General features: G+C 58.2%; 2 protein-coding genes across 2 annotated transcripts; one reads left to right on the forward strand and one right to left on the reverse strand.

The window, feature by feature from the left end:
* The first annotated feature begins 2,113 nt into the window (after positions 1 to 2,113).
* On the forward strand, positions 2,114 to 12,885 carry LOC142842040 (neuroligin-4, X-linked-like). The gene is made up of 9 exons (XM_075959023.1): positions 2,114 to 2,341; positions 3,175 to 3,353; positions 4,283 to 4,414; positions 5,201 to 5,703; positions 5,973 to 6,032; positions 7,243 to 7,398; positions 8,756 to 8,941; positions 9,819 to 10,890; positions 11,856 to 12,885. The coding sequence occupies exons 4-9, from the start codon at positions 5,283 to 5,285 to the stop codon at positions 12,883 to 12,885; spliced, it is 2,925 nt and encodes a 974-aa protein (XP_075815138.1). The 5' UTR covers positions 2,114 to 2,341; positions 3,175 to 3,353; positions 4,283 to 4,414; positions 5,201 to 5,282.
* Positions 12,886 to 17,073: 4,188 nt separating this feature from the next.
* On the reverse strand, positions 17,074 to 21,659 carry LOC142842041 (sperm acrosome-associated protein 5-like). Its single transcript, XM_075959024.1, has 5 exons — positions 21,416 to 21,659; positions 20,385 to 20,597; positions 18,486 to 18,644; positions 17,574 to 17,652; positions 17,074 to 17,202 (listed from the first exon to the last, which is right to left on the reverse strand). Exons 1-5 carry the CDS (start codon positions 21,657 to 21,659, stop codon positions 17,112 to 17,114), a joined length of 786 nt encoding a protein of 261 aa, XP_075815139.1. The 3' UTR covers positions 17,074 to 17,111.
* Between the last annotated feature and the right edge of the window lie 1,832 nt (positions 21,660 to 23,491).

The following is a 23,491-nucleotide window of genomic DNA, read 5'->3' on the forward strand; positions in this document are numbered from 1 at the left end:
CACGCGGGAAACAGGCTTGACTGCCTCGTTGACGCGGGCGCACTGGAACGCGATTATGCCGGAGAACTACATCTCCCAGGTGCCTCTGCGGTTCACCCAAAACTTTCGGTTCGTACCGGAAACGACTTTGCACCGTTTCCGCAACCGCACTGCGGCCGGAACGCGATTATAAGGGAGAACTACATCTCCCAGAAGCCTCTGCGGTTCCCCCCCCAAAACTTTCCGTTCATACCGGAAACGACTTTCCACCGTTTCAGCAACCGCACTGCGTCCGGAACGCGATTATAAGGGAGAACTACATCTCCCAGAAGCCTCTGCGGTTCCCCCCCCAAAACTTTCGGTTCATACCGGAAACGACTTTGCACCGTTTCCGCGGCCGCACTGCGGACGGTGCGGGGTGATCCCGGGAGAACTACGTTTCCCAGAATGCTCGGGGGCAAGCCCCCTCCCAACTTCCAGTACGCACGGGAAACAGGCATGACTGCCTCGTTGACGCGGGCGCACTGGAACACGAGTGTACCGTAGAACTACATCTCCCAGAAGCCTCTGCGATGCCCCCCCAAACTTTCGGTTCGTTCCGGAAACGACTTTGCACCGTTTCCACAACCGCACTGCGGCCGATACGCGGTGATCCCGGGAGAACTACGTTTCCCAGAATGCTCGGCGATTTCATCCAAACTTCCGGAAACTATGTGTCCCAGAAGTCTCTGCGGTGAGCCACCTAACTTCCGGTAGAAACCGGAAAAGGCCACGGGTGCCCAGTTGCCACAGCACCGCCGTGCTTGGTAGGCGGCTATTCCGCGACGACTACATCACCCAGAATGCTCTGCGGTGAGCCCCTAACTTCCGGTAGACACGAGAAACGGCTTTAACGGTCCGGTTGCCGCGGCCGGTACGGGGTATTCGGGAAACTACATCTCCCAGAAGCCTCTGCGGTTTCCTCCTAACGTCCGGTACAAACAGGAAACGAACCGGAAACGGCCTGGGCAGCCCCGTTTCCACAGCCCCGCCGTGCCCGGTACTCGGTATCCGGAGAACTCCATCTCCCAGAATGCTCTGCGGTGAGCCCCTAACTTCCGGTACACACGAGAAACGGCTTAGACTGTCCGGTTGCCGCGACCGGTACGCGGTATTCGGGAAACTACATCTTCCAGAAGCCTCGGCGGATTCCCGCGAACATCCGGTACATACGGGAAACGGCTTTAACTGTCCGGTTTCCGCGGCCGCACCGTGGCCGGAACGATGTAATCAGGGGAACTACATCTCCCAGAATGCTCTGCGGTGAGCCACCCAACTTCCGGTACACACGGGAAACGGCTTTGACGGTCCGGTTACCGCGGCCGGTACGCGGTATTCGGGAAACTACATCTCCCAGAAACCTCTGAGGTTTCCCCCTAACGTCCGGTACAAACGGGAAACGAACCGGAAACGGCCTGGGCAGCCCCGTTTCCACGGCCTCACCGTGCCCGGTACGCGGTAACCGGAGAACTCCATCTCCCAGAATGCTCTGCGGTGAGCCACCTAACTTCCGGTACACACGGGAAACGGCTTAGACTGTCCGGTTTCCGCGGCCGCACCGTGGCCGGAACGCGGTGATCCGGGAAACTACTTCTCCCAGAATGCTATGCGGTGAGGCACCTGACTGCCGGTACAAACCGGAAACGGCCTGGGCTGCCCCGATTCCGCGGCCCGCCGTGCTCGGTACTCGGTGACCCCGGAAAACTACATCCCCCAGAATTCACTGCGGTGAGCGACCTAACTTCCGGTACACACGGGAAGCGGCTTTGACTGTCCGGTTTCCGCGGCCGCACCGTGGTCGGAACGCGGTGAACGGGGGGACTACGTCTCCCAGAAGCCTCTGCGGTTTCCCGTAACTTCCGGTACAAATAGCAAACGGCCTGGGCTGCCCCGTTTTTGCGGCCCTGCCGTGCCCGGTCCGCGGTGATTCCGTGCGGAACTACATCTCCCAGAAGCCTCCGCGGCCTTTCACCGGAAGTGGCCCCCAGCCCCTGTCGCCAAGGCTTCCGCCTCCGCCATTGGCCGCCGCGCTCTCCCGTCCCGGCCAATCAGCGCGCGCGGGGGGCGGGCCCTCCGCGGAGGGGGCGGGGCCGGGGGCTGCGTCGACCCCGGCGTCCTCTGCGCGCGCCGGGAACCGGGGAGGAAAAAACCGGGGGAAACCGGTTCGCGCCGGCGCCGCGTGCGTTGTTGTTTGTTCGCCGCGGGAATTTATTTATTGCGGTTTTTTATTTATTTTTAATTCGTTTCCTTCAATCCGGTTTTTTCCGGATTTTTTTTTTTTTTTGCCGGGGTCCCCGGATGGACGCAGCGCGCGCAGCCGCAGGTACGGGGCCGGGGAAAATCCGGGTATTTTTATAGGTTTAAATTACCGGGATTTTTTTCTTTAATTTCTGATAATTCCGTGAAAATTAGTTTTTTTTTTATGCTGAATTTTTAATTTTTTTTCCTCCCCCGCCGCCATCTTGGCGCCGCGGGAGGGGGAGGGGGCGGCGCGAGCGCGGGGTCCCGGGTCCGGTTTGGTCCGGTTCCCATCGTCATTCACGATTTATATTTTAATTTATTTTATATTTTATTTTTTTCCGTTGTCATCCGGGCTTTTTTTTAGTGGTTTAATTTTTTTTTTTTAATTTATTTTAATTTAATTTTTTTCCGTTTTTTTTCTCTTCCCGGTTTCCATTTCCGTATTTTTTTCCCTCCACCCCCCAAAAAAATCTCTAATTTCGTTTCATTCATTTATTTAAAAAATTATTTTCTTATTAAAAAAATAAAATTAAATTTATTTCCCCCCTGCTCCCGCTGGGAGTTTTGGGGTTCATTCGTTCATTCACCTCCATTTATTTATTTATTTATTTTTGCGGCTGAATATTTAATTTAATTTTTTCTGGGCAGGGGGGGCGGGGTCTCCACGGAGCTGTCAGTCACCCCGGGTGGTCCCGCCCCTGTCACGCTTTGGGTCCGTGTGATTATTTTATTTATTTTTTATTAATTTTTAATTTTATTATTTTGTTATAATGTTAATTTGTTATTATTAATTTTATTATATTATTATTTTATTATTTTATCATAATATTATTTTATTACTTTTATTATTATTTTATTTTATTATTACTATTATTATTATATTATTTTATTATTTTTCTATTTTTTTTCCCCAAGGATTCGAACCCGGTTCCCGGCAGAGGATCCGCGGCGTCCTCGTCTCCGGCGCGCAAAAGGCGTGAAGATTCCCCCCGCGAGGGACACGGGTGCGATTCCGACCGAGCTCGGTCCCCGCGGTGCTCGGGGTTGAGTACCTGGGGTGCTCGATGCTCGGGGCTGATTCTCCGTGGTGCTAGGTACTGAGTTCCCGCAGTGCTTGGTGCTTAGTACACGGGGTCCTTGGTCTCCGCAGTGCTTAGTCCTCCGCTGGGTGCTTGGAGGTCTGTGCTGAGTCCCTTCGGCTCCACGTCCCATGTGTTTGCACGCCATTGACACCCGTCAGTGTGGCGTTCGCACTCGGCTCCCGTCACGCGTGTGAGACTGCGGCCCACAGCGACCCCTCCACCTGCACACGGTAGGACTCAGAGCAGCACCTAGTACATGGTAGGACTCAGCACAGCACCTACAACCCGGGAGAACTCAGCACAGCACCTAACACGCAGTAGGACTCAGCGCAGCACACGGTAGGACTCAGCGCAGCACACAGAAGGACTCAGCGCAGCACCTAGCACATGGTAGGACTCAGTGCAGCACACGGTAGGACTCAGCGCAGCACCTAGCACACGGTAGGACTTAGTGCAGCACACGGTAGGACTCAGCGCAGCACCTAGCACACGGTAGGACTCAGTGCAGCACATGGAAGGACTCAGCACAGCACCTGGCACATGGTAGGACTTAGCGCAGCACCTAGCACATGGTAGGACTCAGCGCAGCACCTAGCACATGGTAGGACTCAGTGCAGCACACAGAAGGACTCAGTGCAGCACCTAGCACACGGTAGGACTCAGCACAGCACACAGGACTCAGCACAGCACACAGAAGGACTCAGCACAGCACACAGAAGGACTCAGCACAGCACACAGAAGGACTCAGCACAGCACCTAGCACATGGTAGGACTCAGCACAGCACACAGGAGGACTCAGCGCAGCACCTAGCACACGGTAGGACTCAGCACAGCACATAGAAGGACTCAGCACAGCACCTGGAAGCACTCAGCGCAGCACTCAGCACCCAGGCCTCCCCCGTGACCCCGCCATCACGCCCATCGTCTTCTCTCCCCCACAGGCCTCGCACCCGGGTCCCCGCGCACGCGGGACGGGACGGCGCCGGACGCGATGACGGACACGCGGATCCCGGACGCGGCCGCGAGGGCCTCGGCGCCGACGTCGTCTTAGCTGACGCGTGCGGTCGGGGGAGGTGAGCGCCGGGCGACGTCATCAGGTTAACGGGCGACGTCATCCCACTCATCGGATGACATCATCATGTTATCGAGTGACATCATCTTGTTAAGTGGTGACATCATCACATAAACGGGCGACATCATCCCACTCATTGGGTGACATCATACAATGTTATCGGGCGACGTCATCCCGTGTTAACTGGTGACATCACATTATCGAGCGACATCATCTTGTGTTATTGGGTGACATCATCACGTTAACGGGTGACATCATCCCTTATCATCGTGTTACATCATCTTCTTAACTGGTGACATCATCCCGGGCGACATCATCCCGGGCGACATCATCACGTTAACGGGCGACATCACGTTGCTCGCTTCCGGCGGTGCTTAGCGTGTGCGCGGCCGTTCCCGTTTTATTTGTCTTTTATTTATATTTATTTTTTGATTTTATTTTTATTTATTTTAATTTATTTTTTTATTTTAGTTTTACATTTTTATTTATTTATTTTAATTTTATATTAATTTTATATTTCCCACCCACGATTTCCATGTTTTCGTATGATTTCGTGTGTTCATCGTCCCGCGTCGCGCATTAAAACCGCTCCGTCCTCCGTGTCCGCCTCCCGCACGTTTCCGTTCTCCCTGCGTCCATCCGTGTTCCATCGTCACGCACGTCACGGGTTCGAGTCGCGCGCGCACGCGTGTGAGCACGGGAATCCCCCGCGCGGGCGGGCACGGGTGCGAGTTCCGACGTCGCGTGTGTTCGCGTGTGAGCGCGACGCCTCATTCTCTCCCATCAGCCCCGCCATGAGGACGCGCCGCTGACCTCGAACCCGGATCCCCGCCGCCGTCCCGCGTGTCCTCGTTCCCGCCACCGTCCCGATGGCCGCGCGGCGCCGCGTGTGGGCGCTGGCGGCGTGCTGCTGCTGCTGCGTGCTCTTGGCGTGTTCTTCCCGGGCGTCGCCGCCGCCGCCGGTGGTGAGCACGCGGTACGGGAAGCTGCGCGGCGTGCGTGCGCCCCTGCCGGGCGGCGTGTTGGACCCCGTGGATCAGTTCCTGGGCGTCCCCTACGCGGCGGCGCCGACGGGCGAGCGGCGATTCCAGCCGCCGGAGCCGCCGTCGCCGTGGCCGGGCGTGCGGGACGCGACGCGATTCGCACCCGTGTGCCCGCAGCAGCTGGAGGAGCGGGCGCTGCTGCGCGACATGCTGCCCGTGTGGTTCACCGCCAACCTGGAGGCCGCGGCCGCGTACGTGCAGGACCAGAGCGAGGACTGCCTGTTCCTCAACGTCTACGCGCCCGCGGGTGAGCGCACACGCGTGGGACACGCCAAGGTCACGGGGGGTCGGAGGTCACGGGCGCGGGCGGTCACGTGACCCGGTTTTTTTTTTTTTTTGTCTCGCACACGATCCCGAGTTCCGATTTCCCCGTCCCGGTTTTCTCGACTTTTACGTTTTTTTTTTTTTCCCGTCTTCTCGGTTTTTTTTCCCGACTTCTTGGCCACGCGTGTGTCCGCGGCCGCCGGCGCCGTGTTAATTTTTTTCGTTCTCCCCCCTCCCCCCCGTCCGACCCAGGCGCCGCCTCGGGGAAAATCGCCGATGACATCACGGGTCATGAGCGCGGTCACGACGAAGGTATCGGGATTTTTGTTTTTTATCGGTTTTATCAGTTTCATCGGGTTTTTTTGTCGCCTTATCGGTTTTCTCGTTTTGTCGTTTTTATCGGTTTTTGTTGTCTTCTCGATTTTATCGCTTTCGGTCGTTCTTATCAATTTTATCGGTTTTGTCGTTTTTCTCGATTTTATCGGTTTCATCATGTTATCGATTTTATCGGTTTTCTCGTTTTTATCGATTTTATCGGTTTTTGTTGTCTTCTCGATTTTATCGGTTTTGGTCGTTCTTATCGATTTTATCGGTTTGATCATTTTATCGATTTTATCGGTTTCGCTGTTTTTATCGATTTTATCGGTTTTTTTGCTTTTATCGATTTTATCGGTTTCGCCATTTTTATCGATTTTACCGGTTTTCTCGTCTTTTCGATTTCTCTCTAACGACCAAACACGGAAACCGTTTTTGCGAAACCCCGCGGTCGCGGGAATCTTTGCCGTGACCCGGAAGTCACCGCACGTGACCCCCGTGTGACCCCGGGTCACAGGACACGCGACCTCCCCGCCCCGAGTTCTCTGCACCCACCGCGGGCTTCCTGGTTCCAGGGGGGACCCGGCGTTTGCATAAATCTGCATATTCATCGCCCCGATTTGCATATCTGTGAATATTCATGAGGGAAGGGGAAAGTCTGGCAGGGAACAAGTGGAAAAGGAAGTGGGGCAGGAAACAGGAAGTGGGGCAGGAAACAGGAAGTGGGGCAGGAAACAGGAAGTAGGGCAGGAAGTGGGGCAGGAAAGAGGAAGTGGGGTAGGAAACAGGAAGTGGGGCAGGAAACAGGAAGTAGGGCAGGAAGTGGGACAGGAAACAGGAAGTGGGGTACGAAACAGGAAGTAGGGCAGGAACCAGGAAGTAGGGCAGGAAGTGGGACAGGAAACAGGAAGTGGGGCAGGAAACAGGAAGTGGGGCAGGAAACAGGAAGTGGGACAGGAAACAGGAAGTGGGGCACGAAACAGGAAGTGGGACAGGAAGTGGGGCTGGAAACAGGAAGTGGGGCAGGAAACAGGAAGTGGGACAGGAAACAGGAAGTGGGGTAGGAAACAGGAAGTAGGGCACAACTGGAACAGGAAGCGGGGCTGGAAACAGGAAGTGGGTCACCCCGCCCCCCGTGACCCCGCCCCCCCGTGACCCCGCCCCCGTGACCCCGCCCCCCCGTGACCCCGCCCCCGTGACCCCGCAGACGCCCGCGACCCCGGCCGCGGCGGGAAGCCGGTCATGGTCTACATCCACGGCGGCTCCTACATGGAGGGCAGCGGGAACCTGGTGGACGGCAGCGTCCTGGCCAGCTACGGCGACGTCATCGTGGTCACCGTCAACTACCGCCTGGGCGTGCTGGGTGAGCGACCCCCGACCCCTGACCCCGACCTACGACCCCTGACCCCGCCTCACGTGCGCCTGGCGTGTGCGACCCCTGACCTCTCACACTGGCGTGTGCTTGACGTGTGCGACCCCCGACCTCCGACCCCTGACCCCTGACCCCGCCTCACGTGTGTAATGTGTGCTTGGCGTGTACTTGGCGTGTGTGACCCCCGACCTCTGACCCCGACCTGACCCCGACCTCCGACCCCTGACCCCGCCTCACGTGCGCCTGGCGTGTGTGACCCCCGACCCCTGACCCCGACCTCTGACCCCTGACCCCGCCTCACGTGCGCCTGGCGTGTGCGACCCCTGACCTCTCACACTGGCGTGTGCTTGACGTGTGCGACCCCCGACCTCCGACCCCTGACCCCGCCTCACGTGTGTAATGTGTGCTTGGCGTGTACTTGGCGTGTGTGACCCCCGACCTCTGACCCCGACCTGACCCCGACCTCCGACCCCTGACCCCGCCTCACGTGCGCCTGGCGTGTGTGACCCCCGACCTCCGACCCCTACCTCCGACCCCTGACCCTGCCTCACGTGTGTAATGTGTGCTAGGCGTGTGCGACCCCTGACCTCTGACCCTGGCATGTACCTGGCGTGTGAGCTTTTCCGTGTCTGTGGCCCGTGTTCCTGTGTGATTCCGCGGTGAACCCTTGACCCCTGACCCCGTGCTCGACAACGACTTCACCCCCTGATGTCGCCCGCCCCTCACGGGATGTGGACTGAGCCTGTGCTTGTGTTCCGTGTGTGCGTGACCCCGTGACCCTGCAGTGACCCCATGGTGACCCCTCGCAACTCCATCCCCGCTTCACGCGTGTGCTCGGCGTGTGTGACTTTCCTGACCCCAGTTTGACCCCCACGACCCTGCCCTGACCCCCATGACCCCCCGATGACCCTGCGCCATTTTACACGTGTGCTTGGCGTGTGTGATGTTTCCTGACCTCGGCGTGACCCCCGCGACCCTGCGATGACCCCTGTGACTCCCCGTGACCCCCCATGACCCCGCCCCACTTCACATGCATGGTCTGTGCCACGTGTACTCAGTGTGTACCTAGTATGTGCTTAGTGTATACATGACTCCCGACGCATCGTGTGACCCCTTTGACCCCCGTGACCCCGCCCCACTTCACGCGTGTGCTTAGCGTGTGTGACTTTTCCTGACCTTGGCGTGACCCCCGCGACCCTGCGATGACCCCCATGACCCCCCACGACCCCGCCCCTCACACATGTCCTTAGCGTGTGCTTAGCGTGTGCTTGGCGTGTGCTCCCCGTGTGCGTGACCCCGCGACCCCGCCGCGACCCCGCGGTGACCCCCCGCGCCCCCGCCCCCGCAGGCTTCCTGAGCACGGGCGACCAGGCCGCCAAGGGCAACTACGGCCTCCTGGACCAGATCCAGGCGCTGCGCTGGGTGGAGGAGAACGCGGGCGCCTTCGGCGGGGACCCCAAGCGCGTGACCGTGTTCGGCTCGGGCGCCGGCGCCTCCTGCGTCAGCCTGCTCACGCTCTCGCACTACTCGGAGGGTGAGGCCCGACCCCCGACCCCCGACCCCTGACCCCGTGACGGTGACCCCCGACCTCTGACCCCGCGGTGACCCCAAGCCCTGACCGTGATGACCTTTTCGCCTGGATCGTCCCGGACTCGACTCCATGATGACCCCGGGTTCCCACCCCGACCCCGCCGTGACCCCCATGGGACCCTGGGCCCCTGACCCCGCCATGACCCCTGACCTCGCTCACGGTGACCACAACGGTGAACCCCTGACCCATGACCCCGAAGTGATGCCGTGATGGCCTTGTGACCTGACCTCTGACTCCATGATGACCCCGTGACCCAATGCTTGACCTCCTGGGACCCCAGCCTGACCCCTCACTGACCCCCGTATGACCCCCGTGGGACTGGCGCTGACCCTGTGACCCCAACCTTCCTCTACCGTGACCCCGAGTGACCCCACCCTGACCCTGATGACCCCATGGCCCCGCATGGACGCCCATGTGACCCCCATGTGACCCCAACCTGACCCCCGAGTGACCCTGCACTGACCCCATGTGACCCCACATTGACCTTCCTGACCCCAGCATGACACCTGTGTGACCCCCGTGTGACCCCGCCCTGACCCTACGTGAATCCACGTGACCCCACATGACCCCAGCGTGACCCCACATGACCCCTGTGTGACCCCACCCTGACCCCACCCTGACCATAACACCAGTGTGACCCCGCCATGACCCCTGTGTGACCCCGCCATGACCCCACATGACCCCTGTATGACCCCCCATGACCTCACGTGACCCCACATGACCCAAATGTGACCCCACCATGACCCCACCCCGACCCAACGTGACCCCACCCTGACCCTGACCCCTGTGTGACCCCGCCATGACCCCGCCCCCCCCGCAGGCCTGTTCCAGAAGGCCATCATCCAGAGCGGCACGGCGCTGTCGAGCTGGGCGGTGAACTACCAGCCGGCCAAGTCCGCGCGGGCGCTGGCGGAGCAGCTGGGGTGCGGGGGGTCGTCGCCGGGGTCGTCGCCGGGGTCGCCGGGGTCGCCGCCGTGGGACACGCAGGCGCTGGTGTCGTGCCTGCGCGGCGCGGGCTGGCGGGAGCTGTCGCGGCCCCGGGTGTCGCCGGCGGCCTACCACGTGGCGTTCGGGCCGGTGGTGGACGGGGACGTGATCCCCGACGACCCGCAGATCCTCATGGAGCAGGGCGAGTTCCTCAACTACGACGTCATGCTGGGCGTCAACCAGGGCGAGGGGCTGCGCTTCGTCGACGGCCTCGTCGAGGACGAGGACGCGGGTGCGAGTGACGACGGCGGCGACGCGGAGGACGCGGAAAACACGTACGACGACGGAAACGCGGGGAACGCGGGCGCGAGTGCGAGTCGTGCGCACGCCGACGATGACGGAAACACGGGCGCGGGTGCGAGTCGCGCGCGAGCCGACGACGCGGACCGCGAGTACACGCGCGGCGGCGGCGGCGGCGGCGTGGCGGCCGGCGTGTTCGACGCGGCCGTGTCCGCGTTTGTCGACCGACTCTACGGCGGCGACCCCGACGGGCGGGACGCGCTGCGTGAGACGATCAAGTTCATGTACACGGACTGGGCGGACCGGGAGAGCGCGGCGTCGCGGCGGAAGACGCTGGTGGCGCTGTTCACGGATCACCAGTGGGTGGCGCCCGCCGTGGCCACCGCGGACCTGCACGCGCGCTACGGCTCGCCCACGTACTTCTACGCCTTCTGCCACCGTTGCCAGGGCAACGGCGACGGCGGCGGGGGCGGGGACCCCGCCAAGCCCGCCTGGGCCGACGCCGCGCACGGCGACGAGGTCCCCTACGTGTTCGGCGTCCCCATGGGCGCCCCCGCGAATGCCGCCAACGCGGCCGCCGACCTCTTCGCCTGCAACTTCTCGCGCAACGACGTCATGCTCAGCGCCGTCGTCATGACCTACTGGACCAACTTCGCCAAGACGGGGTGAGCGCAGGGGGGGGGGGGTCGCGGTGGGGTCGACACGGGGTCATCGCGGGGTCGCCATAGGGTCAGAGTTACGGTGACATTATAGTGGGGTCATCATGGGGTCATCACGGGGTCAACACGGGGTCGTGGTGGGGTCATCGCGGGGTCAGGGTTAGGGTGACATGTTCATGGGGTCATCACGGGGTCAACACGGGGTCGTGGTGGGGTCATCGCGGGGTCAGGGTTAGGGCGAAATGATCATGGGGTCATCGCGGGGTCAACATGGGGTCACGGTGGGATTGGGTGAGGTCATCGCAGGGTCAGGTGGGGTCGTGACGGGGTCACCGTGGGGTCAGGGTTAGGGCGACATGGTCACGGGGGCAACACAGGGTCACAGGGGGGTCATCGCGGGGTCGTCACAGGTTCAAAGTGGGGTCACGGTGGGGTCAGGCGAACTCATTTCAGGGTCAGGGTTACGGTGACATGATAGCGGGGTCACCGTGGGGTCATGGTGGGGTCAGACAGGGTCACAGTGGGGTCGCAGGAGGTCACGGCAGGCTCGGGTGGGGTCACCACAGGGTCAGGATGACAGGATTGCGAGGTCATCATGGGGTCAACACGGGGTCAGGTGAGGTCATCGCGGGGTCCCACACGTGGTGACGTCATCCACGAAACCTCCCTCCACCGTGACCCCGAGGCGACCCCACCCTGAACTCCCTGTGACCCCGCACAGACCTCGCTGACCCCACCACGACCCCATGACCCCTGTGTGTGTGACCTCACCCTGACCCCTAGGTGACCCTCCGATGACCCCTGTGGGACCAACACGACCCCACACGTCCCACGTATGACATCACACGCGATACGCGTGACATCACATGTTACACGTATGACATCACAGCCCCACGTATGACATCACACACAACACGCGTGACGTCACATGACGTCCCGCGTCTCACGCGTGTTCCCCCCGCCCCCCGCAGGGACCCCAACCAGCCGGTGCCGCAGGACACCAAGTTCATCCACACGCGCCCCAACCGCTTCGAGGAGGTGGCCTGGTCCAAGTACGACCCGCGGGAGCAGCTGTACCTGCACATCGGGCTGCGGCCCCGGGTGCGAGACCACTACCGCGCCACCAAGGTCGCCTTCTGGCTCGAACTCGTGCCCCACCTGCACGGCCTGCGCGACCTCCTGCAGTACGTCAGCACCACCACGCGGGCGCCCGACGGCGGCAACGGCGGCAGCGGCGGCGCCAAAAACACGCGGGACGCCGCCAACGCCGCCGGGGACGCGGACGCGCGCCACCGCGCACACGCCAAGCCCTGGCCCGCCACGCGGAGGCCCGCGGTCACGGCGGCCACGGCGCGGGGCGGCCACGGGCGCCCCCGCGGGAGCCACGGCAACATGGCCGCCGCGGAGGACGCGACGGTGCTGATCGAGACCAAGCGCGACTACTCCACAGAGCTGAGCGTGACGATCGCGGTGGGCGCCTCGCTGCTCTTCCTCAACATCCTGGCCTTCGCCGCGCTCTACTACAAGAAGGACAAGCGGCGCCACGAGACGCACCGACGGCAGCACGCCGCCGCCACGGCCCACGCGCACGCGCAGCCGCGGGGGGGCGGCGGCGGCGGACACGCGAAAAAGCCGCCGCCGCTGCTTCCGCCGCCGCCGCTGCCCCCCCAGCGCCATGACGGCGGCGGCGGCGCGGGCGGCGGAGACACCGTGGGTGGCGGAGACGCCACGGCCGCCGCCGCCGTCGCGGGAGGGATCCGCGTGGCCTGCCCGCCCGACTACGCGCTCACGCTGCGGCGCTCGCCCGACGACATCCCGCTCATGGCGCCCAGCACCATCACCATGGCGCCCAACAGCCTGGCGGGCGTGGCCGCCGCCGGTGGGGGCTCGGCCTCCGGGGCGCTCGCGTTCAACGCCTTCGCGGGAGGCGTTGGCGGCGGTGGCGTGGGCGGGCAGAACGGGTCGAACCTGCCGCACGGACACTCGACCACGCGGGTATAGCGGGCGGCAGGTGGCGGGTTCCGGTTCCGTCCACGCGGACTCACGCGGAGGAGGAGGAGGAGACTCGATTTTTTTTTTCCCGATTTGTTCGTCACGCATGTGGCCGTGGCAAGGACGATTTCCCGCGTCCCACGCGTGTGGCCCCAGGCCGGGGACTTTTATCTTGACACGGACACGTGGACTCTGCCGAAACAATCGATAGAAATATAAATAGAAACGAAATACACGTAGGAAACGAGAAACACGGACGCGGCCACCGTGGCCGCGGAACTGTATTTACGGGAACTTTGTAAACACGGGGTGGGGGGGTCAGCGGGGGAAACGATAATAAGCGTCATACGTGTGTCATACGTGTGCGACCCGGGACAGTTTGCACAGAGCGGGGGGGGAGGGAGGGGAAAACGGTGCCAATAAACGGTTTTCTCGAACTCGAGTCCGTGCGGCGGTGACGCGGGCTGTGGGGTCCGTGCGGCGGGTTCCGCATCCAGGACCAGCGGGGTGACGTGAGCTCCGACCCGGGAACCACGGTGTGGGGGGTGGGCGGGGCCTGGGGTGGCGCGTGACGCGCATGGGGTGGGCGGGGCCCAGTGTTGAGGGACACCGGCGTGGTGGGCGGAGTCGAAATCTAGGAATGACATCGCCCTGGTGGGCGTGGCTTCTAGTGGTGACTGACACCGATGTCACGCGTGACCTTTTTCGCACACGCGTGTGACCTTTCTCGCACACGCGCGTGACCTTTTTCGCTCCACCCGTGACCTTTCTCGCACACACCCGTGACCTTTCTCGCACACACCCGTGACCTTTTTCGCACACGCCCGTGACCTTTTTCGCACCACCCGTGACCTTTCTCGCACACACCCGTGACCTTTTTCGCACACGCCCGTGACCTTTTTCGCACCACGCGTGACCTTTCTCGCACCACCCGTGACCTTTCTCGCACACACCCGTGACCTTTTTCGCTCCACCCGTGACCTTTTTCGCACACACCCGTGACCTTTTTTGCACCACGCGTGACCTTTTTCGCACCATGTGTGATGTCTGCACTCGGGACACAGAAACACACGGAGGAAACTCAGCGCAGCACCTAGCACACAAAAGGACTCAGCTCAGCACCTAGCACACAGAAGGACTCAGCTCAGCACCTAGCACATGGTGGACTCAGCACAGCACCTAGCACACAGAAGGACTCAGCCCAGCACCTAGCACGTGGTAGGACTCAGCACAGCACCTTGCACATGGTGGACTCAGCACAGCACACGGGAGGACTCAGCGCAGCACCTAGCACATGGTGGACTCAGTGCAGCACCTAGCACACGGTAGGACTCAGCGCAGCACCTTGCACACGGTAGGACTCAGCACAGCACCTAGCCCATGTTAGGACTCAGAGCAGCACACAGAAGACTCAGCACAGCACCTAGCACATGGTAGGCACAGCACAGCACATGGGAGGACTCGGTGCAGCACCTAGCACATGGTGGACTCAGCACAGCACACAGAAGGACTCAGCACAGTACCTATCACATGGTGGACTCAGCACAGCACCTAGCACACAGAAGGACTCAGCTCAGCACCTAGCACATGGAAGGACACAGCACCTCGCACACAGAAGGACTCAGCTCAGCACCTAGCACATGGTAGGACTCAGCCCAGCACCTTGCACATGGTAGGACTCAGCACAGCATTTAACACATGGTAGGACTCAGCGCAGCACCCGGGAGGACTCAGCGCAGCCCCTAGCACATGGTAGGACACAGCACCTAGCACACGGTAGGACTCAGCACAGCACCTGGAAGCACTCAGGCCAGCACCCGGGAGGACTCAGCACAGCACCCGGGAGGACTCAGCACAGCCCCTAGCACATGGTAGGACACAGCACCTAGCACACGGTAGGACTCAGCACAGCACCTAGAAGCACTCAGCCCTGTGCCTACTACCTGGAAGGACTCAGCCCAGCACCCGGGAGGACTCAGCACAGCACCTAGCACCCATGAGGCCGGGCCGATGGCTCAGCAGTGAAGGGTTCCGGCCGCTGCTCTTCCTCTCGCCGGTACAACTCGAACCCTTCACCCGAGCCTGGCGCCACACGGGCTCGAACTCGCCACCGCCGCCCGGCTGAACCTGGCACTCTCCCTCGCTTGGGCCAACACCTAAAACCGGATGAAACCGGTCTGGACCGGTTCAAACCGGATGAGAGCAGCTGGAACCGGATCCGACCGGTGCAAACCCGCTTAGAAACGTCTCAGACCGGGTCCAACGGGTTCAAACCGGATCGTGCCAGTGTCGACCGGCGCAAACCGGTTTTAGACCGATTCAAAACCGGATCAAACTGGATCAGACCGGGTCGAACTGGTTCAGTGTGGATCAAACTAGTTTAGATCGGCACAAACTGGTTTAGACCGGCTCGAAACCGGATTAAACTGGTTTAAACCAGATAAAACCAGTTCAGACCGGTTCGAAACGTGATTAAACTGGATTAAACCGGATCAAACCGGATCAGACTGTCTCAAACTGGGTAAACTAAATCAGACTGGATCAGACCGGTTCAAACCGGATCCGACCATAGCAGGCGCCAGGACAGAGACAGCTGGGGTCACACGGGGTCACACGGGGTCACACGGGGTCACACGGGGTCTGCACGGGGTCACACGGGGTCACGAGAATTAATTTCAAATCAAATTGAATCAAATCAGAGCACCCCGAGTACTGAGCACCAAGCACTGAGTACTAAGCACCTGGGACACTGAACCCTGAGCAGCAAGTACTGAGGACCCAGCATCCTGAGTACTGAGCACCCAGCACCCTGAGCACCAAGCAATGAGCACTGAGCACCCGGGGCACTGAGCACTGAGCAGCAAGTACTGAGGACCCAGCACCCCGAGTACTGAGCACCCAGCACCCTGACCACCAAGCACCGAGCACTGAGCACCTGGGGCACTGAGCCCTGAGCAGCAAGTACTGAGGACCAAGCACTGAGCGTGCTGGGTTGTGGGTGGGGCCCGAGTCAGGGGGTGGACGTCTGTGGAGGGGGACTCAGCGCAGCACCCGGGAGACTCAGCACAGCCCACAGCACCCATGTTGGTGGGGGTCATAGGATCCGTTCTCGTTCCCATCTTCCATGTGAGGAACAGAGTGGACTAAGCTTCCAGTACCCGGGGGGGGAAGGGACTCAGCTCCCAGCACCCAGGGGGACTGAGTTATTAGAACCCGGGACGACTGAGCTCCCAGCACCCAGGGGGACTCAGCTCCCAGCACCCGGGGACGACTGAGCTCCCAGCACCCAGGGGGACTCAGCTCCCAGCACCCGGGGACGACTGAGCTCCCAGCACCCAGGGGGACTCAGCTCCCAGCACCTGGGGGGAACTCAGCTCCCAGCACCCAGGAGAACTCAGCTCCCAGCACCCGGGGGGACTCAGCTCCCAGCACCCAGGATGACTGAGCTCCCAGCACCCGGGACGACTGAGCTCTCAGCACCCGGGGGGAAGGGACTGAGCTCCCAGCACCCAAAGGGACTGAGTTATTAGAATCCGGGTGACTCAGATCCCAGCACCCAGGGAAAACTTAGCTCCCAGCACCCAGGGGGACTGAGCTCCCAGCACCCAGGGGGACTAAATTATTAGAACCCAGGTGACTCGGCTCCCAGCACCCAGAGGACTCAGCTCCCAGCACCCGGGGGGGACTCAGCTCCCAGCACCCAGGGGGACTCAGCTCCCAGCACCCGGGGGGACTCAGCTCCCAGCACCCGGGGGGACTCAGCTCCCAGCACCTGAGGGGACTCAGCTCCCAGCACCCAGGGGGACTCAGCCCAGCACCCGGGGGGGGAAAGGGACTCAGCTCCCAGCACCCAGGAGGACTGAGTTATTAGAACCCGGGGGGAAGGGACTGAGCTCCCAGCACCCAAAGGGACTGAGTTATTAGAATCCGGGTGACTCAGATCCAAGCACCCAGGGGGACTGAGTTATTAGAACCCGGATGACTGAGCTCCCAGCACCCAGGGGGACTCAGCTCCCAGCACCCAAGGACGACTCAGCTCCCAGCACCCGGGACGACTGAGCTCCCAGCACCCAGGGGGACTCAGCTCCCAGCACCCAAAGGGACTGAGTTATTAGAACCCAGGGGGACTCAGCTCCCAGCACCCAGGGAGAACTCAGTTCCCAGCACCCGAAAGCACGCAGAGAACCTGGCCGGACGCACGGACGCCATCTTTATTCCGTCCCCTCGCACCCGGGTCAGCGCGGCCAGGGGTCACGGGGTCGCAGGGCGCAGCCGCGGAGCCACAGGGAGGGGTCGTGACCTTTGCAGCGCTGGCTCCAGGAGTTCCTGGGAAACAGGAAGTGGACGCTCAGGCCCCGCCCCCTACATCCGATGCCCCGCCCCCAACCCCAGACCCCGCCCACAACCCTCAGGCTCCGCCCCAACATCCAGGCCCCACCCCTGACACCTAGGCCCCGCCCCTGGACCCGCCCACAACCCCAGGCCCCGCCCCCAAAACCCAGACTCCGCCCCTAAAATCAAGGCCCCGCCCCAACCCAGACTCCGCCCCCAAACCCAGGCCCCGCCCCCAAACATCCCGACTCCGCCCCCAAATTTAGACTCCGCCCCCCACCCCCAGGCCCCGCTCCTGACCCCAGGCCCCGCCCCCGCCCATAGGCCCCGCCCCCGACCCCCAGGCCCCGCCCCCGCGCCCTCACCAGGCGTCCATGCTCCTGTGCAAGGTCACGACCTTCTTGATGCAGGCGATGTCATCGAGAAGATGGCGGTTGAGGAGGTCTGGGGGGGGAGACGGCTTTTTATTAGTCGGTCGGTGATCGTGCGTTCATTAATTCATTAATTCAATCAGTTATTCATTCGTTCATTCATTCGTTCATTCGTGCGTTCAATTATTCATTCAGTCGTTCAATTATTCATTCAACTATCCATTCATTTGTTCATTCATTCATTCGTTCATTCATTCATTCGTTCATTAATTCAATCAATTATTCAATCAACTATCCATTCAGTCGTTCATTCATTCAATTATTATTAATTCAGTCAGTCAGTCAATTATTCATTCAATTATCCATTCGTTCATTCATTCATTCATTCACTTATTCATTCCATCAGTCAATTATTCGTTCGTTCAGCCGTTATGTGGACGACATAAACATTTCGAATGAATAAATAAAAGTAAAATGAAGAAGTAAATGATAAAAAAAAATAAAAATAAAAAGTAAGACTTTCGGGAGGCGGCGGCAGTGGGGAAGAGAACAAAACCCTGAATAAATAAATAAACAAAAATGAAGAAATAATAAAATAATAAAATAATAAATAATAGAATAATAAATGATAAAATAATAAATGATAAAATAAAAGCTAAAAAAATAAAAAGAAACCCGGTCACACGATCGTTCGTCCTCATTCCACGGGACTCGAACCCAGGACTGGAACCCAGGACCCCAAGGGAACCAGGACTCGAACCCATGAACCCCGGGAAGGGGGAGTACTCGAACCCAGGACCCCGGGACTCGAACCCAGGACTGGAACCCAGGACCCCGGGGGAAACCAGGACTTGAACCCAGGACCCCGGGGAGGATGTTGGGACTCGCACCCAGGGCCCCGCTCACCGTCGCAGCGCAGGTGGCAGAGGTCGTGGGTCGGGGTGACGCCGTCGTGGCACCACCAGGCCGAGCTGAGGCCGAAGAGGCCGTAGGCGCCGCTGCCGTCGGGGTGGTGACCCACGGTCGCCGTGTCGAACCCGCTCTCCGCGTGCGCCACGCACAGCCCTGGGGGTCACGGGGGTCACGGGGGGTCACGGGGGTCACGGGGGGGTCACGGGGTCACGGGGGTCACGGGGGTCACGGGGGTCACGGGTTCGAATCCCGCCAAACCCGCTCTCGGCGTGCGCCACGCACAGCCCTGGGGGTCACGGGGGTCACGGGGGGTCACGGGGGTCACGGGGGGGTCACGGGGTCACGGGGGTCACGGGGGTCACGGGGGTCACGGGTTCGAATCCCGCCAAACCCGCTCTCGGCGTGCGCCACGCACAGCCCTGGGGGTCACGGGGGTCACGGGGTCACGGGGGGTCACGGGGTCACGGGGGGTCACGGGGTCACGGGGTCACGGGGGTCACGGGTTCGAATCCCGCCAAACCCGCTCTCGGCGTGCGCCACGCACAGCCCTGGGGGTCACGGGGGTCATGGGGGGGTCACGGGTTGGTCATGGGGGTCACGGGGGTCACGGGGGGTCACGGGAGGTCACAGGGGGTCACGGGGGTCGGGGGGGTCACGGTTGGTCACGGGGGTCAGGGGGGTCACGGGGGTCACAGGGGGTCACGGGGGTCATGGGGATCACAGGGGTCACGGGGGTCACGGGGGTCGGGGGGGTCACAGGGGGTCACGGGGGTCACAGGGGGTCACGGGGGTCACAGGGGGGTCACGGGGTCACAGGGGGTCACGGGTTCGAAACCCCGGCCAAACCCCAGGGTGGCAAATAAATGAATGAAAGAAAATAAATAAAATAGAAAATAAATGAAATAATTAAAACTAAAATAAAAAATATTTAAGATAAATAAATAAATAAAATAAAACAAATAAAGATAAGTAAAATAAATAAATATTTAATATAAATAAATAAAATAAATAAAAAATGAAATAATAAAATAAGATAAATAAAAATAAAGCAAACAAAACATTAAAACAAATAAAACTAAAATGAATGAATATCGGAAATAAATGAACGGAATAAATAAAACTGAATGAATTAATGAAATAGAATGAATAAAATAGAAAATAAATGAAACAATTAAAACTGAAATGAGTATTTAAAATGAACAGATAAAACAAACGTGAGGAAAATAAAACGAATTAATGAAATAAATAAATAAAATAAAAAATAAATAAAACAAATAAATAAAACAATTAAATCTAAAATGAATATTTAAGATAAACAGATAAAACAAAAATGAAGAAAACAAAATGAATAAAAATTAAAATAAAATAAATAAAAACAAATAAATAAAAATAAAATAAAAATAAATAAAACCACAATGAATATTTAAAATAAATAAAATAAATTAAATAAAAAATTAAATAAAATAAATAAAAATAAAATAAATAAGGAATAAAATAAATAAAAAATCAAAATAAAATAAATAAAAATTAAAATAAAATAAATAAAAATTAAAATAAAATAAATAAAATATAAATAAAATAAATAAAATTAAAATAAGTAAAAATAAAATAAATAAAAATCAAAATAAAATAAATAAAAATAAAATAAATAAAAATTAAAATAAAATAAATAAGAATAAAATAAATAAAAATTAAAATAAAATAAATAAAAATTAAAATAAAATAAATAAAAATAAAATAAATAAGAATAAAATAAATAAAAAATTAAAATAAAATAAATAAAAATAAAATAAATAAAAATAAAATAAATAAGAATAAAATAAATAAAAAATTAAAATAAAAATACATAAATACATAAAAACAAAATAAAAAAGAATATTAATTTTCACTCACAGTCTCCCACCGCGAAGCCCCCGAACCCGTCCAGCCCGGCCCGCACCAGGTTCCCCGCGAGCTCGCAGCGCCCGTAGATCTTGGCGTCCGCGGCGGCCACGGTGAGCGCGGCCCAGAGCGCAAGCGCGGCGGCCCGGGTGGGCATCCCCCTGCCGCAGATCCGGCCAAAAGCGTGATCCCCCTGCCGCAGATCCGGCCAAAAGCGTGATCCCCCTGCCGCAGATCCGGCCAAAAGCGTGATCCCCCTGCCGCAGATCAGCCAAAAGTGTAATCCCCCTGCCACAGATCCGCCAAAAGCGTGATCCCCCTGCCGCAGATCCGCCAAAAGTCCAAACTGTAATCCCCCTGCCTCAGATCGGCCCAAAGTGTAATGCCCCTGCCTTAGATTCCCCCAAAAGTGTGATCCCCCTGCCTCAGATCCCCCCCAAAGTGCGATACCCCTGCCTCAGATTCCCTCAAAGTGTGATCCCCCTGCCTCAGATCCCCCCAAAGTGTGATCCCCCTGCCTCAGATCCCCTCAAAGTGTAACCCCCTGCCTCAGATTCGCCCAAACTGTGATCCCCCTGCCTCAGATTCGCCCAAAGTGTGATCGCCCTGCCTCAGATCCCCCCAAACTGTGATCCCCCTGCCTCAGATCTACCCAAAGTGTGATCCCCCTGCCTCAGATCCCCCAAAGTGTAATCCCCCTGCCTCAGATTCCCTCAAAGTGTGATCCCCCTGCCGCAGATCCCCCCAAAGTGTGATCCTTCTGCCTCCGATCCCCCCAAACTGTGATTCCCCTGCCTCAGATCCCCACCAAAGCCCAAAGTGTGATCCCCCTGCCTCAGATCTCCCCAAACTGTGATCCCCCTGCCTCAGATCCCCACCAAAGCCCAAAGTGTGATCCCCCTGCCTCAGATCCCCCCCAAAGTGTAATCCCCCTGCCTCAGATTCCCTCAAAGTGCGATCCCCCTGCCTCAGATCCCCCCCAAACTGTGATCCCCCTGTCTCAGATCCCCCCAAACTGTGATCCCCCTGCCTCAGATCCCCACCAAAGCCCAAAGTGTGATCCCCCTGCCGCAGACCCCTCCTGCGATCGTCAGCCACGGGAACATTCTGGAACTCGGGGCTCTGTGAGCTGCAGTGTGAGCTGTGGAATTCTGGAACCCAGACCCGAGGGGGGCGGGGCCGACGGTGCTGAGGCTCGGCAGAGTTCGGCAGAGTTCGGACATTTCCGCCGCTCGGCAGAGCTCGGCAGAGTTCGGACATTTCCGCCGCTCGGCAGAGTTCGGACATCTCCGCTCGGCAGAGTTCGGACATCTCCGCTCGGCAGAGCTCGGACATCTCCGCTCGGCAGAGTTCGGACATCTCCGCTCGGCAGAGCTCGGCAGAGTTCGGACATCTCCGCTCGGCAGAGTTCGGACATCTCCGCTCGGCAGAGTTCGGCAGAGCTCGGCAGAGTTCGGACATCTCCGCTCGGCAGAGTTCGGCGGAGCTCGGACATCTCCGCTCGGCAGAGTTCGGCAGAGTTCGGACATCTCCGCTCGGCAGAGCTCGGACATCTCCGCTCGGCAGAGTTCGGACATCTCCGCTCGGCAGAGCTCGGACATCTCCGCTCGGCGGAGTTCGGACATTTCCGCCGCTCGGCAGAGTTCGGCAGAGTTCGGACATCTCCGCTCGGCAGAGCTCGGCAATCTCCGGAATTTTTTTTTTTTTAACGGAGCTCGCCGCCCGTCGCCCGTCCGTTTCCCTGGGACTTTTCTCACGCTGGGCCGCCCGTCCCTCGTCTTTTCCTTTGGGACTTTTCTCGTTCTCGCCCGCCCCGCCCACCCCGTCGTGACGTCATCCATCGACGCCGCCCGTCCCTTCCCTTGGGACTTTTCTCGTGCGCCGAGCGTCCCCCGTCTTTTCCTTTGAGACTTTTCTCGTTCTCGCCCGCCCCGCCCACCCAGTTTTGATGTCATCCATCGGCGCCGCTCGTCGCCCGGCCGTTTCCGTGGGACTTTTCTCGTGCGCCGCGCGTCCCCCTCTTTTCCACTGGGACTTTTCTCACGCTGGGCCCCCCACGTCATCCACCTGCGCCGCCCGTCCGTTTCCGTGGGACTTTTCTCACGCTGGGCCGCCCGTCCCCCGTATTTTCCTTTGGGACTTTTCTCGTTCTGCGCCGCCCCGCCCACCCCGTCGTGACGTCATCCAACGGCGCCGCCCGTCGCCGGTCCGTTTCCGTGGGACTTTTCTCGTGCGCCGCGCGTCCCCCGTCTTTTCCACTGGGACTTTTCTCACGCTGGGCCCCCACGACATCCACCTGCACCGCCCGTCCGTTTCCGTGGGACTTTTCTCACGCTAGGCCGCCCGTCCCCCGTCTTTTCCCTTGGGACTTTTCTCGTTCTCGCCCGCCCCGCCCACCCGTGACGTCATCCAACTGCGCCGCCTGTTCGTTTCCGTGGGACTTTTCTCGTGCGCCGCGCGTCACCCCAGTCTTTCCCATTGGGACTTTTCTCACGCTGGGCCCCCACGTCATCCACCTGCGCCGTCCTCGCGTGACGTCGTCGGTGCGACGGGGTCCTCTGACCGAGTGCTGCTTATTTTTTTAATTTTTATTTATTTATTTATTTATTTATTATTTTTAATTAATTTATTTTTTATTTATTGATTAAAGATTTCCGTCTTCAACCCTTGACTTTCTTTTGGCCAATCGACAAACAGCAGCGCCACGTGACCGGACCGGACCGGACCGGACCCGGCCGCCTTGGGACTCGAACCCGGGCCTGGAGGGGGGGGAGGGGGGTATGAATATAAAAATATGAAAATAGTCAATAATAAATATAAATTACTACGTATGGATATGAAATTATAAAAATAAATATAAAAATAAAATATAATAAATATAATATAACACATAATAAATATATGTGATAAATATATACATATATAATAAATATTAATGAAATAAGAAAGTAATAAATATAAATAACCACGTATGGATATAAAAATATAAAAATAAATATAAAAGATATGAAAATAACATATATAATAAATATAAAACATAATAAATATACAAAATAGATATATATGATAAACATAAACATATATAATAAATATCAATAATATAAGTAAATAATAAACAG

The sequence above is a fragment of the Microtus pennsylvanicus genome, chromosome Y, assembly GCF_037038515.1.
Source record: "Microtus pennsylvanicus isolate mMicPen1 chromosome Y, mMicPen1.hap1, whole genome shotgun sequence".
NCBI lineage: Eukaryota > Metazoa > Chordata > Mammalia > Rodentia > Cricetidae > Microtus > Microtus pennsylvanicus.